This window comes from Balaenoptera borealis, assembly GCF_965194805.1.
Source record: "Balaenoptera borealis genome assembly, chromosome: 7".
Classification (NCBI taxonomy): domain Eukaryota; kingdom Metazoa; phylum Chordata; class Mammalia; order Artiodactyla; family Balaenopteridae; genus Balaenoptera; species Balaenoptera borealis.
Genome location: NC_138864.1, coordinates 23,815,076 through 23,831,175, shown reverse-complemented (window position 1 = coordinate 23,831,175; position 16,100 = coordinate 23,815,076). Strand labels below are relative to the sequence as shown.

The window sequence follows — 16,100 nt, the reverse complement described above, 5'->3', positions numbered from 1 at the left end:
GAAAAGCTGTTTTCTGACTTGCTACCATTTTTAAAGGTTCCAAATTGTGAAGTGCTTGCTTTAACCACATATGTTCTAGGCATATGCTGGTTGAGTGCTGTACATATATTATCTCATTTTATCTTCCCATCTGCCCAGTGACGTGGATTTAACAGATGCAGAATTTTCCTACCTCGTTTCCTTGTAGCAGAGCTGGGATTCAAGTCCAAGTTTGACAGCTCCATCGCCGATGTCCTGCCCATTATGCTCTTCTGCCCTCATCACAACGGCCCATCCAGGCACGTGATCACATGTGTTTCGACAGGTTTTTTTCCTACAACGTTGAATAAAGCAGCTTTGGCTAAACTATGTTTAAAGTGTAGGAAGCATCTGATGTAATGTGTTTTGCTTTGCCATTTGAGTTGATTGATTTCAAATTAATCAAGAAGAATTGTTGATTTTAATGACTAGCGAAGTAGTAAAGCAAAAAGAGAAACATATACATATAATAATCTCATTTAGAAAATCGGAATTGGCTTTATACAGAAAAGTACTTATTTTCATTTTATAAATTAATGGTTAAAAATTTCAGTAAAGCTCCCGTTAGACTTCTGGTCTATAGTGAGGTATTTCTAAAATAAAAGTTTTTATTAGAATCTTAAACAAAGCTCTTTAAAATTATTTCTTGTACAGCCACCACCAAATTCCCTCCCCTCTTCCACCACAATTACCCCCTTCCAGGCCCCTGCCAAACACTGAGACCCAAACACAATAAAGAATATTTTTATTGTAGTTCAGTATTCACAAGTAATGCAAAATAGTGAGAGACGGATACATTTTAATTCACAAAAGAAAAAGTTGACAACATAGAAAATGCTGTGTTGCACTGAAATATTTAAAATTTGGAAGTTTTAAAGCAGAATAAAGCTGTTCATTCATAAAATCCAACCAACATCCTTTCTCTTTTCATTTTTGTGAACTTGATGAGAAAATTTTTTTTTCTAAGCCTGCCCTAGTCTTTCATGAGGTATGAAAGCGAACCATTTCCAGGTTATGCTGATAAGTGAATGACTACAGATGTGTGTTTTTGTGCTGCTTTGATCAATGTAATAAGCATTCAGAACACACTCCTTCAAGTCTGACCACTTGTTCATGTTGCCACATGCATCAGATGCACCAACGTGAGACAACTGAAGTTGGTTATGTGGTGCCCACTCAGGCCTAACGTGTCATAGGCTGTGAATAATCTTGACATCTCAGTTTCGTGATGAAAATCTAACTGGCCACACATCAAATCAATGCACAATGAATTATTTGAAAAATCTGGGCGTTTCTACCCAGGCATATGTATGCAGATAGCATCAACACTATCTAGATTAGCGTGTTTGTACCCCATTTAAAAAGAAAATATACACATTCACTGGTAACTCCCTCCACCTAAAATATGTATGTGTGTGTGCATAAACACGTGTGTGTGTACACACATGTTTACACATATTAGCATGCTGATAAATCAATACAAAGGGTTTATGACTTCAGAAAAATACTGTAGTGATCCTTTAAAAAAAAAACTTTTAAAAACCATTTTAAAAATGTGATTAGATTTATAAAATTTAATTTTCACAAAGCTCAGGTTCACCTGTTACATAAAGCTGAAATGCTATATACACCAGTACAATGAAAAACCTGGTAAGCCTTTTTTAAAGGCAAAGTGGGTTTTTGAGATGCTCAAACTTGTTTAAATCCAACTCAGTAAGCAGGCAGGTTACCTGGTGCAGTCCTGGCTTTTGAACGTTTTCCTGCTGGGATTTGAGGGGTTTCAAAACCACTGCACACATTTTGGTTAGCTGTATGTTTGGAGAATTAGATAACACTTTTATCAGTCCTCAAACCAACTTTTATCAGCACTCAATCCATGTTATCAAGAATCTACACCACTGAATCCTAAAAGCATTGCTGAAAAAAAGGACCAACAGCATTTTTGCATTCACTAAAGCATACAGGCTCATACCAAGGAAGTTGTGTTTGATTTTAGAATTTGAATTAATTAAAGGGGCAGACATAATAAAGTCGTCTTCACCACATACCCTTCCTTCCCTCAGCCCCACGCAAGGGTACCCCCTCGCCCCCCACTCCCCAAACAGAACAACACACCCACCCACTCTGGGGCAGATTCTCTGGGTTTGCTACCCTCTCCACACACACTGGAGGGCAGTCTCATTTTCTCAACATGTACCTTTGGAGGCAGGCACCTCCTTTCTCTGTTAAACAGGTAAGGATACAGGATCAAAACACATGGGTATTTTAGATGTTACCTGAAAACTACAAAATGCTTCTCCCAGAGCCTGCAGAGGAGTCATACCCTTCACTGTTTCTCTGAGTCCCACTGCAGATGAGATTGGCATTGGGATCCCACTCTCAGCTGCCGTATGATTGTACAGTCAGCGTCTATGACCTGAATGAGGAGTTTCCCGGGCCCTGGTTCAAAACTGTTTGCAAACGTATTCCATCCAGTCATGAGACAGAGAACAACCATGGTCATGTTGCACAGGATTTGAGAAAGACAACATCACTATATGGGACCTTCCTGGAAACAGGGCTTTCCCATATTTCCATAAAATAAGGCTAGACTAGTCCCTATATCCATCAGTGTGGATTATGCCCTTTTTGATAGGGCAGTAAGAATCCGAATTTGAACCAGGGCTGAAAAACATAGAAAGGTATATACTAGCAGCTTTTAAAGTCCAGAAAGAAGGAGGTAGAGACAAAACTTGATTGTAAGTAAAAGAAGTCAGGAAATTTCCCACTGTATGGAATAACTCTAACTAAAACATTCCAAAATATTTACATATAGATAGAATACATTTTGAAATACATTCTTATGATATCAGAGGCATGCCAAAACAAAAACATATTACCCCTCAGTAAGACTTAAATGCTTTTTATGTACATGGTAGAATTCTATTCAAAATAGGTTAAAAATTAAAGGACAGAAAAGTTAAATACAAATTTGTAAGCTATAGACAAGTACTTTTTTTGTACACTGCTTTCAATCTATCAATAACCAGGACTTGAATATCTGCTGTGTGTAAAGCATTTATTGAAGACTGGTGCTAAAGATTATGCAATAAAATATTTTATAATATTGTTTAAAATCCTTAAGTTCTACTTTAACGGCTGAAATGATACAAGCCCTTTTATAAAAGTTTCTAGTATAAGCTGAGGTCCTATAACTACATGCTCTTTCAGAAGGCAGTCTGTATCAGAATGCAGATGTATCTGATGATTGCAAAGGAAATAACTGACTGCAAATCTAATTTCACTCTAGATCTAGAGAAAGTATTGATTAGAAAGGGGCGGGGGTCTACTTTGAATTAAATTAGTAAAGTCACTGAGAAACCTGATAAGACTTAAAGCAAACAAGCCATAGGGTTTGGTTTGGAGTAGACCCATGCTAACCTACTTCTTTCCTGATGCACTTTTCCCCTGGAAGTGTTTTCTTCATGAAAACTAAAACAAGGAGTCAATAAGGAAACACGTAAAACAAAAACAAAAACAACTATTAGCAGGAAATCTTAGCAGATGAGGCTTTAGGCAGGTTGGCTAATACTTGTGCTGTGATTTGGAGTGAGCAGGTGGTTAGAATTACAGGAGCAGGAACTTCTGATGACAAACTGGCTTAAAGGTCTCCCCACTCCTTTTGAACAACTGTAGAGAAAATGCTTCAAACAGCAGTTTACTCACTCATCGGCTTAAAACTGAGTTTGATGAAGAATTAACTAACTCTATGGACTTAGAAGGAAGGTATTAAATTATACCCAGGAGTCCGTTTTCTAAAATATGTGGTAAGTCACTTTTAGCAACAACAACAAAACTTCTAGGGGCTCCTACTGGCCACAGGTGTGACAATTTGAACACCAAAAAGAGTAACGATAATGCACTGAAACACATTAAAACTACAACAATTCATGAGTGTATAATTATACGAAAAAGGAAAAATCAAAAAGAACCTAATTCGTCACCATCTATTAAACCAACTCCTTACTTTGAAGTTGATAACTAAATGGAAAAAAAAAAAAATTTAACCTGCCCTTCCAGTAAGAACTATATTTAAGGATGGCTAAATAATTCAAGTTGAGGAAAAGCTGTAGTTTACACAGAAACACCAACTGATAAATGCAGAAGAAATGAAAGAATTGGAAAAGAAAATTCACACACCTTAACAAAATTGCTACTTTAGGCAAGGATTATCACTAGACATTAAAACCCCTGGGTGAACGGCTAATGGAGAACTGAGCATTCATTCAATGCCAAAGGAACACCATACAGATAACTCACTAGTCACAAAGGAGAAAATGTAATTGGGGGATTGGTTGTCATGTTAATCCAAGTGATTTATTTTAGCATCATTAATGGTAGGTCAACTAGATATTACTTGTTTTCTGTTGTGAAGTGATTTGAAGCATGTGTCTCATCTATGATATATTCTAGCAAGAAATGTTTTATTCAAATTCATGAAGCCTTTAGTTAGACATAACTTCTAGATCATAGGTAGTTCAGGAAATAAAGGGACAAACTAAATAACACCTTGAAAAAGCGAGTGGACACACTCATAAGATGGGATTCTACAGGACAACTGCCCCAAATCCCTTTAACAAGTCAATGTCATCAAAAAAGGGACAGTGCTAGATTAAGACACAGTTATGGGACTTAGAGGGACATGACCATTTGTCGTGTAAGGTCACAGAATGAATACTAGTTTGGATAAACCAACTACAACTGTGGAGACAACTGGGGACGTTTGAATATGGTCTGAGGTAAACATGTTCTAGAATGAGAAAGCAGAGATTGATGACTGAAAAAGAACAGGTCACAGAACACTATGTAGAGTATGATCTTATTTTGGTTAAAAGATGTAAATATATATGGATAGAAAAAGATCTGGAAGGATATGCATTAAGGTGTTAGCAATAATCTTTGGTGGTAATGTAATGTTTTTCTGATTTTTGCTTGTCTATATTTTCTAGTTTTTTGCCATGTACTTACATTGCTTCTGTAACAATAAATGGTTATTTTAAAAGAAGAACTTCTGGAAAATTGTGGGTTTGCCTCCTCTGTGAGATAACTGATTACAGAAAGTCTGTAGACCAACAAGTACAAAAGCAAAGAACTACTACCCATCTGGTGACAGTGTATCTGATTTGTGGATAAAGTACTTAAAATAAATAAATTCTTTAAGTTCACAAAGATAATACTAAAAAGTAACAGAAATGTCACTACACAATAAATGCAGGCAAGAGGCTAATAATATCTTTGAAATAGTCAATTAAAAAAATACAAGTAAGATACATCTTGCTATGCGTCATTCACCCTCCAAATCAAGCCTTGTATTTACTAGTATTTACCTACTACTAGTATTTACCCTTAGGAAAACAACATTTATTGTCTACTATTTAAAGTGTGTAGGCTAGTAATTTCACGAGAGGCTCATACCCCATCGCAGGCTGAGCTCCTCGTCTAAGCTTCCGGAGTGGCGTTGGGCTCAGAGTCCTCCTGGGGAGGGGCAGCTGTGGCCTCCTGCTCGGCAAGTGCCTCTCGAACTTGGCTGCCTAAGACTGCGTCGTGAACGCTGTGGAACAGCAGCTCCAGTAAGGCAGGATTTTCAAAGAATCGATTTCGACTGAGGTCATTCACGACTTGTGCTATAAAAGAAGAAAGGAAAATTAGCCCAGGGACTTCCCTGGTGGTCCAGTGGTAAAGAATCCACCTTCCAATGCAGGGGATGTGGTTCGATCCCTGGTCGGGGAACTAAGATCCCACATGCCGCGGGGCAACTAAGCCCGCCCACCAGAACTACTGAGCTCGCGCGCCTCAGCTAGAGAGCCCGGGTGCCGCAAACTACAGAGCCCACGTGCCCTGGAGCCTGTGCGCCACAACTAGAGAGAAAACCTGCAAGCCACAACTAGAGAGAAGACTGCGCGCTGCAATGAAAGATCCTGCATGCCTCAACAAAGATCCTGCAACTAAGACCTGATGCAGCCAAGAATAAATAAAATAAATCAGTAAATAATAAATAAAAAAAAAAGAAAATTAGCCCACACTCTGGGTGTCAGTCTTAAACATTAAAAAAAAGTAACACTTTCATACAGTTTAAATATTAAAACGATATAATAAAAATTATTTTTTTTACCATACATGGTATTATTCTGTGGTGTAAATGTACCCTAGTTTATTTAACTGGTCCCTTTTGTTTGACAATTGGATTTTTTCTAGTGTTTTGTTCTTATAGACAGCACTATGATCATTAACCACGTACATGTGTCATGTTGAATGTGTGTAGCATACTGCTGGATTTGCTGGGTTAAACGTAAATGCATTTGTAATTTTGAAAGAAAATGCCTGTCTGCCCTCCACAGAGGCTGCTCCAGTTTGCACTCCCACCAGCAATGTCTGAGGGTTCCTGTTGTCCCACAGTGAGCCTACAGAGCCTGCTGGCAAACATTTTCGATTTTTGCCATTTTGGTAGGTGAAAAGTGATGCCTTTATGTGAATTTCATTTTCAAGCACTGTTTTAGCCAAAATTTATATTAAAACAAAAAGCGCAGGCACTGTCTGGAAAAACCTAAATGATTTTATATAACTATGTTCATGGCAGCCATTACATAAATAATTACTAAAAAATATACCAGCCCTGAACAATGGTTTATTAGCTCCTTTCCTCCAACTCCAGTGCAGGAGGCCTGCCACAAGTAACCCAGGGATGTGAGTGCTGTAAGTGGCAAATTTCAAAGCTAGCTTTAGATTTTCAGAAGAATAATTTTCATTTTCACCTAAAACTAAAATTAAGGGAAAATACTTCCAAATGCAGTTATTTAAAAAACAAACAAAACCAAAATGTTAAAACGTCTCCCATTCTAAAAGTGTACTCACCACTGCATCCTGCTAAATACACATAAATGCCGACATCTCCATATTCTTTTACAATCTGTAATAATGTTGAAATAAAGTTTAGTTTCTCTTGACTCTGTGAGGTGCAAGTTTCTTTCTACCAATACGTATTTAGTGACATAAGATGCTCTGGTTCATCCACTTGAGCTACTCCAATAATTATGCATTTTGAACTAATCATTTAAAAATATGTACTTTGTTTGATTTTTATATCAACTGATAATTTGGAACATCAAAGAATTCCTGTCAAATTTTATTCAAGTGTAATAAAGGTATTATGGTAATGGTTTTTAAAAGAATCTTCTCGAAGAGATATATACTGTAATACTTAAAGACTAATGATGACTGGGATATGCTTCAAAATAAGAGAAGGGGAAAATGGGTGTGGGGATAAATGAAACAAAATTGACCATGAACTGATAATAGTTGAATCTGAGTGACAGTTACACGGGGGTTCATTACACTCTGCTCTTTGTTGTGTATATTTTCGATATATTCCACAATCAAAAGTTGAAAAACAAAAACAAAAACAACAACAAAATTTTGAGAGTTGAAAAAGGACCCTAGTTCAGTCCTCTGATTTTACTGATGGTGATACTGGGCACAGAGATATTAAAAGACTTGTTAAAGATGATGCTTACCCCTGCCAGAGTTTTTACACCAACGGAATCAATAAAATTGACTTGCGTAAAATCCAGAATGATGGTGTGGACGTTATCCCCCGGGGGCATAAATCTTTGCAGTTCCTCAGGAAGTGTGCTCTTGATGACTACTGGGGGATATTTTATTTCATTCTCCTCTTCCTCAGGCTTGGTGCCATCTTCTCCATCTACTTCTGCATCCTATGTTAAAAATCAAACCAACCCAGAGTGCTATGAACAACTCATATTTCGGTTCTGAGAAGGATTTATGAGGGAAAAATTAGTCCTCATATGCTCAAGTTTCTGACTATACCAGACTGTTTCCAAAATATTTGCTATATCCTAGCCCTGTAATATGACAAAAAAGGATATGTACACAATATTCAGTTTTAGCTGTTTCTTTTTTTCTTCCTCCTCTTCCTCTTTTTTTTTGTCCAATGAAATCCACTCTCTTTAGTCATCACATACATTTTCCCCTAACTTCTAAAATTGTCCCATTAACTTCAACATGACAGACCACAGTTATCATAAGCCCAAACAGCAAAAACCAGTCTTTTGAGTTTTTTTTACTATCAGCTGAATGAATCTCTGACAAAGTAATAATGTTTTCCTGGGCTCCTATCACTACTTATTTCAGAAGCATTCTCATAACTGACCTTACCATGTATCCTTAATATACAAAGGATACTTAGCTTGTTTCTAAGCTTTCCTACTTTAAGGACTTTATGCTGTGTTAAAACTTCAATCATGAATAAAGGTGGGGGGCACTGCAGATCAACAGACAAGGGAAAGTTACAATGAAGGGATCACTCACCACTTTGACGATGGTTGCATTGGCCATGTTGGCATTTCCAACTTCCTTAGCATACTTCTTCATGGCCTTTCTTCTTGCTCCCATTATGAGGGCTGGGTTCACTCCAGTCTTTACAGAAGGGCAATATATGCAAAAATCACTTCTTGGCTCCCAGGAACCCACCCAAAGCAATTAATCTTCAAATCTCTCCATCTGACTGTTTTCTATGCCAAATTATCACCATAACCCTTGCTCTACCTTTCCCTCAGATGCCCTGAACTGGGTTACTCCCTCATGAAAAGAACAGTAGTAACTTTTCTTATTCTTGGTCTTGATTCAAGACAACCAGAAGCTAAATATTAAAGAGAATTTTAAAGTAGTATTTTTCAAACTTAGATCTCTCAGAGTCTTATATTTAAGAGACTCTGTGGGTTGAATGGAAGGTTTTCCTCCTTGCTGGATAGTGTGGGGTGGAGTTCTAATCATCATCAAAGGAACCCAAGAATAAGAAACTTAAAATTATTTTTTCACCTTTTTTCTTAAGTATTTTTGAAAAGGTAATACATGCATATGATAAAAGAGAATGAATAGCGGTGTTGGTTATACAACAATGCGAATGTACTTAATTCCATCCACTGACTTGTACAGTTCCAAATGGTTAAAATGATAAATTTTAAGTTATGTAAAGAAAAATAAAACAAAACAAAAAAGATAAATTTTAAGTTATGCATATTACACCACAATTAAAAAAAATAGAGGTGGAGAAAAACAAATAGTATAAAAGGTATACCAAGACATTTAAGTGACCCCCCATGCCTATCAATCCTCAGATTCCCTCCTCAGAAATAATCACCCTTAATTTCTTGTGACTCACCTTTCTTTTTAATGCACTGCTGTATAAGTCACTATTTGCATAATAAATTGGGGCATTTATTTGGAATATTTTTATTCCAGGAATTTCTTTCACCTGAGAAATAAAACGTTAGTGAATTTAATATATGGAAATATTTCAGAATCAAAACAGCAATTGCTTCCCTCTTCTAACTTGAAAATTAATACAGAAGTTGCTAAGGAAGGGCACTCTGACAGTGTTTAAATAAAATAATGTCACTCTAGCTGACCTACTCGTGCTCTGGAGGAACACGTGCTGAGCAGAAAGCCTTTAAAAATGCACAGGTTTTCATTTCTTTTAAAAGTCTTTCTTTGTTTCATTTTTACCATAAAGTACAAAGAAGAAACTGAAAAATGTTAAAAAAGAGAACTGGATAGGAGAGGGGAAGCTGCCACTCAGTCTGTGAGAAGCAGCCAAATAAAATGAACACAGGTTGATATTGCTTGATTCACAGAATGTAGGAAGGAGTGAAAATGGACCCAAGTGAAACAGAGTGAAAATTTTATCAAGAAGCCTCATGGAACTCTAGAATGCAGCTGGAAACAAGTAACCCAGCACATAATTCTTTAGGAAGGGGGAAAAAATAGCAATCCTAACACCAGTCTGATTTCTTAATATCCTATAGTGAGTTTGAGAATTTCCTCCCAAGCATACAACAAAACAAACAGATAAAACTAGTTTAAGAAGACTTTGTAAAAGATTCTACATAAGAGATTCCATATAAGAAAAGAACATTCAAAGTCAAGAATATTTTAAGCCATAATTTTAACGATGAAAAATGAAGCAGGTGGGCTTCCCTGGTGGCGCAGTGGTTGAGAATCCGCCTGCCAATGCAGGGGACACGGGTTCGAGCCCTGGTCTGGGAAGATCCCACATGCCGCGGAGCAACTAAGCCCGTGCGCCACAACTACTGAGCCTGTGCGCCACAACTACTGAAGCCTGTGCCCCTAGAGCCCGTGCTCCGCGACGAGAAGCCACCGCAATGAGAAGCCCGTGCACCACAACGAAGACCCAACGTGGCCAAAAATAAATAAAATGTAATAGATAAATTTATATATTAAAAAAAATGAAGCAGGAGAATTCCATAGCCCCACCACCTACATTTTACACTGCTAATACTAGTATTTTGCCACCAGTTTAAATTCATCAGAAGGAAATCATGCCCATACAGACCACCTTGGCAAACAGTCTCAGTACTTTGTAAACATATACTTTAAGGCCAAGAACATATGTTTATCCTCATTAAAAAAAGAGGAAAAATAAATATTAGGAGGTTGTGTAACTGGCGTGTAGTATAAACTGTAAAACTGAATCCAGACAGTAAACTGAAGTTCAGGCTTTTCGCTTTGACCACCACACCTCCCTGCTCTCCACCCCACTCTTTGTCCTAAGTAAAAACAATATCTAGCTGGCCAGTCACATCACATGCTTACAACCATTTAAAATGATAGAAAAAGGTCCTACCTCCTCATACGCGTCTATGTCAATGTACACATCAGTGTCAGGAAGCTGCCCAAGGACTTTGTAGCTCGGACTGAAGACAGAGAAGGAGCGTGTTAAAATACCAATGTGCTGATGCGCAGGACGTGACGGAAACACGAGGTTCTGCACGTTGGATTTGCTAGTGACTTCAGGGATACTCGATCCTTTTATGGTGCCTTTTCAGAAGGGCTCCACATGTATTCACATTCCCAGTGCCATTCCAAGCCTAACACACTCCACACACACCCCCAAGACGTACGCAATATACACACGCAACACATACACCTAACACACATACCCCCCACACAGCACACACGCACACCACGTACATACCCACTACGTGACACCACACACACACCCTGTACACACCATCCAGAGAGCACACACACAACCTGACCAAGACAAAAGACTCAGGCATCTAAAGATGGGGGCAAAAATGAATTGTGCAGAGTTCAAACCATGCCAGGGACATGTGTAACTCGATCCCATGTTACTGGGTAGATAGAATTATCTTCCTGTTTTAATTCTGAAGCAGGAGAGGGGATTTTCATTTTGTCTCTAATAAGAGTCTCTGACTCATGGAGCAGTGGGCGGGGGGTTAGTCAACAGAAGGTGTGGGGAGAAAAAAATCTCAAATCAGCATAGAAAGTTTTCTGAAGTCTGGTGTGAATAGATTTTAAACATTATTTTAAAAGCACAAATTCCGAATTCTTTTTATAGGACAGTCTGGCTCAAATTAGATACTGAAATGATGACAGGTACTACTTCTTAAGCACCTGATATTACCTTATTATAGCCCATGAAAAATCCTACTGGGCTTATTTCTGCCGTCATGTGGAAGAGAAACTGAAGTCCAGCGGGGTTAGGTGAGCTGTTCAAGGTCAGAGAGCTCGGCAGACCCAGAATATGGCTCAAGGTCTTGTACGGACATTCCATGGTCTTGTTACTATGCTCTGGTGTTCTCAGCGCATATGTGCAAGTGCTTTGTGAGTTAGAATCTAGAGCAGAAATGGCAGGGGTTTTTCTAGGTGGATTCCTTCAACAAGCATTCAGAGAACACACACTGTATGCTGGTACTGGGCTCTAGGGACCTCGCGTACACAACCAAGGTGCTCACAGTCTAGTGACGTCTGTGGACAAATATAACACCAACGACTGATACTGGAGATGAGAGGCAAGGTTCTCAGTTGAGTTCCCAATTATGAGAAAACCTTCCATACGACACTCGAAATGTTGTCCACATGTTGCAATCTAGTGCCAGCGGGCGGAGGTGAGTGAGGGGTGGACACAGGGACCACACAAGTAACTGGGAGACATGTGAGGTGCTGGAGGACCACAGCGCTGCTGTGGGCGCACAGGGGAGTTGGGATCTCTCTGGCTGGGTGAGCGGGGTCTAAACTTACGTGGATTTCAACAGGCAGATGAGGAGAAGGCCTTCCTGACCACCTGGAGTGCGCTGGAATCCCACTTCCTCAGGTCTAAATACTCCTTGTTTCTTCCGTAATCACCCCAGGAGCAAGAAAGTCTCTCTTTATGAACTCTGATGGGGTTTTATTTGGCCATCTCTTATGCTTATTATCACCTGTACCTTGCTTACACTTAACTGAAGCACTTACAACTGTGTATTCCAATTTCTTGAAGATGGATTATAAAATGCTGATTAAGAGTTAGCCTCTGGATTCACAAAAACTCATATTTCAATCATTGCCTACCACTTGCTGTGTGACCCAAGTTACTCAATCGATCTAGGCCTCAGTTTCCACATCTGTGAAACGGGGATGCCAACAGTCATTGGGCTGGAAGAATGAAATGACATAAAGCGCGGATCTTCGCACACAGCCAGGCACATAACTAACTACAATAATTTAGTGCCACCATTACTTCATTATCATGATTAGCATCATCATTATCATTATGTATCTGTCATCCTTAGGAGAGTGCAGCCTTTTTGAAGGGAAGGACCATGTTTTATTTACTGCAATATCCCTAGAGTCTAGTATCTCCCTGGGAACCTAGTAGTCCCTCAAAAAAAACTGTCCAATTAAGATTATAATTATTTTAATATGTTTTGCCCCCGCTTGGGGGCAAAAACTGAATTTCCGTCATATTTATAGCATCACCCACAGCGCCTGCATGGAGAAGGCATAAGGAACAATTTGTTGATGAACTGATTGTCCCTTAACCATGTGGGCTTTGAGGGAATCTGGGTGTTTGGAAGACAAGCAAAGCCAGTGAAGCACTAGCCCTCTCTGGACAGCATGCCCTAATTACAGAGAAAGAAGCAGCTGAAAATAAACATGTAGCCTTGGTACTGGCTCCCCAAACTCTAACCTACAAAGACCCAGCACAATCACCAACAGGGACAGAACCTTAAAAATGAACTTTAGTTAATTATCTGGGGGAGAAAAAGAAGCAGAGCATTTAAAAAAACAACCTGCCTAACTTTAAAATTTATGATAAGAAATCATAAACTATTATTTGGGTTAAAAAAAAACCCAAAAAGTGAAAAAAAACCCTCCAATTCTATACTATGGCTTGTTAAAGGATATAGGTATTTTTAAACCATGATGTTCACTAAAGCTCCGAGATAAAGAACTCTTGCATGTATTAATAATGCTCGTATAAAAACGGGGGGGGGGTGAACTTCTCTTACATAAAAGTGGGTGACAGGGTAGAGTTTGTTATTAAAAACAGTGTAATTCTTGAGTTTAGATTCCACGTGTTGTTTACATTTCCCTCTATGTCGTTTCTGAAGAGGAAAACGCTCATTTCCTACTCTGTAGAGTGGGGAGCATACCATCGTTTCCATCCAGCAGCCCTTCAATATACCACAATCAAAACTTTAAGAACTATCGTGTGATCTGCAACTACAGGCAAAATCAGACTAACCTCATTTTCATTCCTCCCGTGTTAAATCTGTTGCGTGCATAGGATGTGTCAGGCGCTGTGCTGGGCTCTTCATGTGCATTATTGTCATTTGAACCTTACTGTGACTCTTTGAGGTAGCAAGTAATAGTCTCATTTTATAGAGGCAGAGATGGAGGCTCCAAGAGGTCACGTAAAATCACAGAGCTTATAGAGTGTGTAGCCAGGACTTGAACCTAAGGTTGTCTGACTCCAAAGTCAGGCTATTTGAAAACATATTGTTTCCTTTTTTTTTTCTTTATAGTGATTTATTTATTTATCATGAACAGAGTATTTTTTTTTAAGTTATTTTATACTTTCCCCATTGGGCTCAGCTTGCTACTAGGAGAAGAGATGACAGGCGGTAATAATTCAGGGTGCAGGAAGGAACAGCTGAAGCCCCACATATGATAACTTGTTGTCAGCGTCTGCTCCATGTTATCAAAACCTATATCAGCACCCGGTGCCAAAGCAGACTGCAAGAACACACAGTTCATTTACCCTCACAAGAGGGTAAATAAGCCAGCGTGCCACAGGGGCCTGAATGGCAGGAACCATGAGACAAAGTAGGCTCTTTTAAGAAAACCACTGATGGAATTATAAACTGTGATAGAGTAGAGCATCTGGCACGATCATATTGAGTTTTTCACTTGGCATTTTGTTTATTTAGTCAACAAGCCCCATGAGTCCTCAGCTCCCTTTCATGATGACCAGAAGTAACCAAAGAGCTTACTTTGACCAGATTGAGCTTTGATCTACGTTTAAACTCACTGTTGCAGTCTCAGGCGGGACACACACCCATGCCAATCTGTGCACTCACCTCTGTGTTCTGTAAATCACAGTCAGCAGTGCGATGATCACAGCAGTAATCAAGCCATAGTCCAAGCCCAGGAACAAGGAGGAAACAAAAGTGGTAAGCCAGATGGTCTAAACAAAAGACAGAAAGCTTTAGGTAGAATCATGTGAAAAATTTCCCAAGAGTTCCACACATACACACACACACACAGACACACAGAGTACCTAGCCTTGTTGCCTAACTGGATACTGCATATAATAACTCGCCACAGTAACTTATCTTTCTCATATTTTTATCAGCAACAATACATTTGCTGCTATGACATATTCACCTAGCAATCACCTTTGTTACTTACCAGCTCTATCTTGCTGGTTCTCCAGAAAAAGGGGAGATCTGAGAATTGCATAAACATTCCTTTCAGGTTGACGATCACAATGGCCGACAGCACAGCCTGAAACACAGCACATTCATGCATGTCTCTCCTCTTGTGTCCAGAGACGCCCTTTGCTGGCTCCTCACTGCCCTGCGGCTGCCCTCCCACCGACCTTTCCCCACTCACTTCCTACAGGGCGGTGATGGTACATGTGGAGACAAGAACACCTGGATTTTCAGAACTTGGTTAGCTAAAATGGGCCTTGAAAACCAGGCTAATAGCCTAGTAACAAACCTGCATGGTGGTCAAGAGGTTCAGAATTAAATGGTACTCAAGGACTTATCTCACCCATGGTCTTCCTGCATTATGATTTTCTCTATGCTATAGCATTCCTGAGCTCTACTAGATTAAATGTTCCAGTAACCAAATGTTTTATGAGTGTAGGCCTTCTCAAATTTTTAATGGGAGTATAAGGTCATAGAAGATAGGAGATTAGCCAAACCAAAACCTCCACTTTGCATATAAAGAAACTGAGAATCAGAGATGCTGAGATGGCTTTCCCTAGGTCCCAGTTGCTGGCAGATTGTGGAACAGGATATTGAGATCCTAGCTTTGGCCCTTTCTCATACCACCTCACTAGGGTTACAGTAAAAACCCATGAGACAGCCACAAAAACATAAACAAATAAAATAGCAAAATCTCTATACATGAGAAAACCTCACACCAAGTCCAAGCTACACACCTGGGGTAATGATTCAAAGAGGAATCCAGTGGCTAATATGACCAGCAGAATCATTAACGAGGCCAAACAACCTGCAAGCTGAATGAGAGAAGACACGTGGAAGGGGCTTTTAGGAGACCTGAGTAAGAGGCGGGGCACAGGTTGGTCTTAGTCTTTTGATAATCACTGTGGGAAGACATGGCTTCACATAAGTCCATCCATACCATTACATAAACCTGTAACTTGTTCCCACTCCCTTTCTGGGGTTTTGGTTCCTCATATAGCCTTTAAACAGAAGCTGAAATATTTAAACACCCTGAATGAAATGCCCGTGCCAGGGGTGGGGGAAAGGAGATGTATGGTGCTGACCCAAGACTCACAGGGGCCAGAAGAGTTCAGATAAGACTTTGCCATCCAAAGTGGTAGCCACTAGCCACATGTGGCTATTTAAAGTTTAAAAAGTAAAATTAAATAAAATTAAAAATTCAGGTCTTGGTTGCACTAGCTACATTTCAAGTGCTCAAGAGCTACATGTGGCTAGTGGCTGCCATACTGGACAGTACAAACATCA

General features: G+C 39.3%; 1 protein-coding gene across 3 annotated transcripts in view; it reads right to left on the bottom strand.

Annotated features, from left to right (window-relative positions):
• Window positions 1-86: 86 nt before the first annotated feature.
• Window positions 87-16,100, bottom strand: part of SLC26A5 (solute carrier family 26 member 5) — a 56,279-nt gene continuing 40,265 nt past the window's right edge. For 2 of the 3 annotated variants that reach the window (XM_082399366.1, XM_082399368.1), the window contains 9 exons: window positions 15,551-15,628; window positions 14,791-14,886; window positions 14,460-14,566; window positions 10,718-10,787; window positions 9,236-9,328; window positions 8,383-8,490; window positions 7,569-7,769; window positions 6,910-6,964; window positions 87-5,681 (listed from right to left, as the gene is read on the bottom strand). In XM_082399366.1, the coding sequence (XP_082255492.1) occupies window positions 5,497-5,681; window positions 6,910-6,964; window positions 7,569-7,769; window positions 8,383-8,490; window positions 9,236-9,328; window positions 10,718-10,787; window positions 14,460-14,566; window positions 14,791-14,886; window positions 15,551-15,628 (993 nt within the window). In that variant the 3' untranslated portion in view covers window positions 87-5,496. The remainder of the gene's footprint in view (window positions 5,682-6,909; window positions 6,965-7,568; window positions 7,770-8,382; window positions 8,491-9,235; window positions 9,329-10,717; window positions 10,788-14,459; window positions 14,567-14,790; window positions 14,887-15,550; window positions 15,629-16,100) is intronic. The other variant, XM_082399367.1, reaches the window with a different exon arrangement.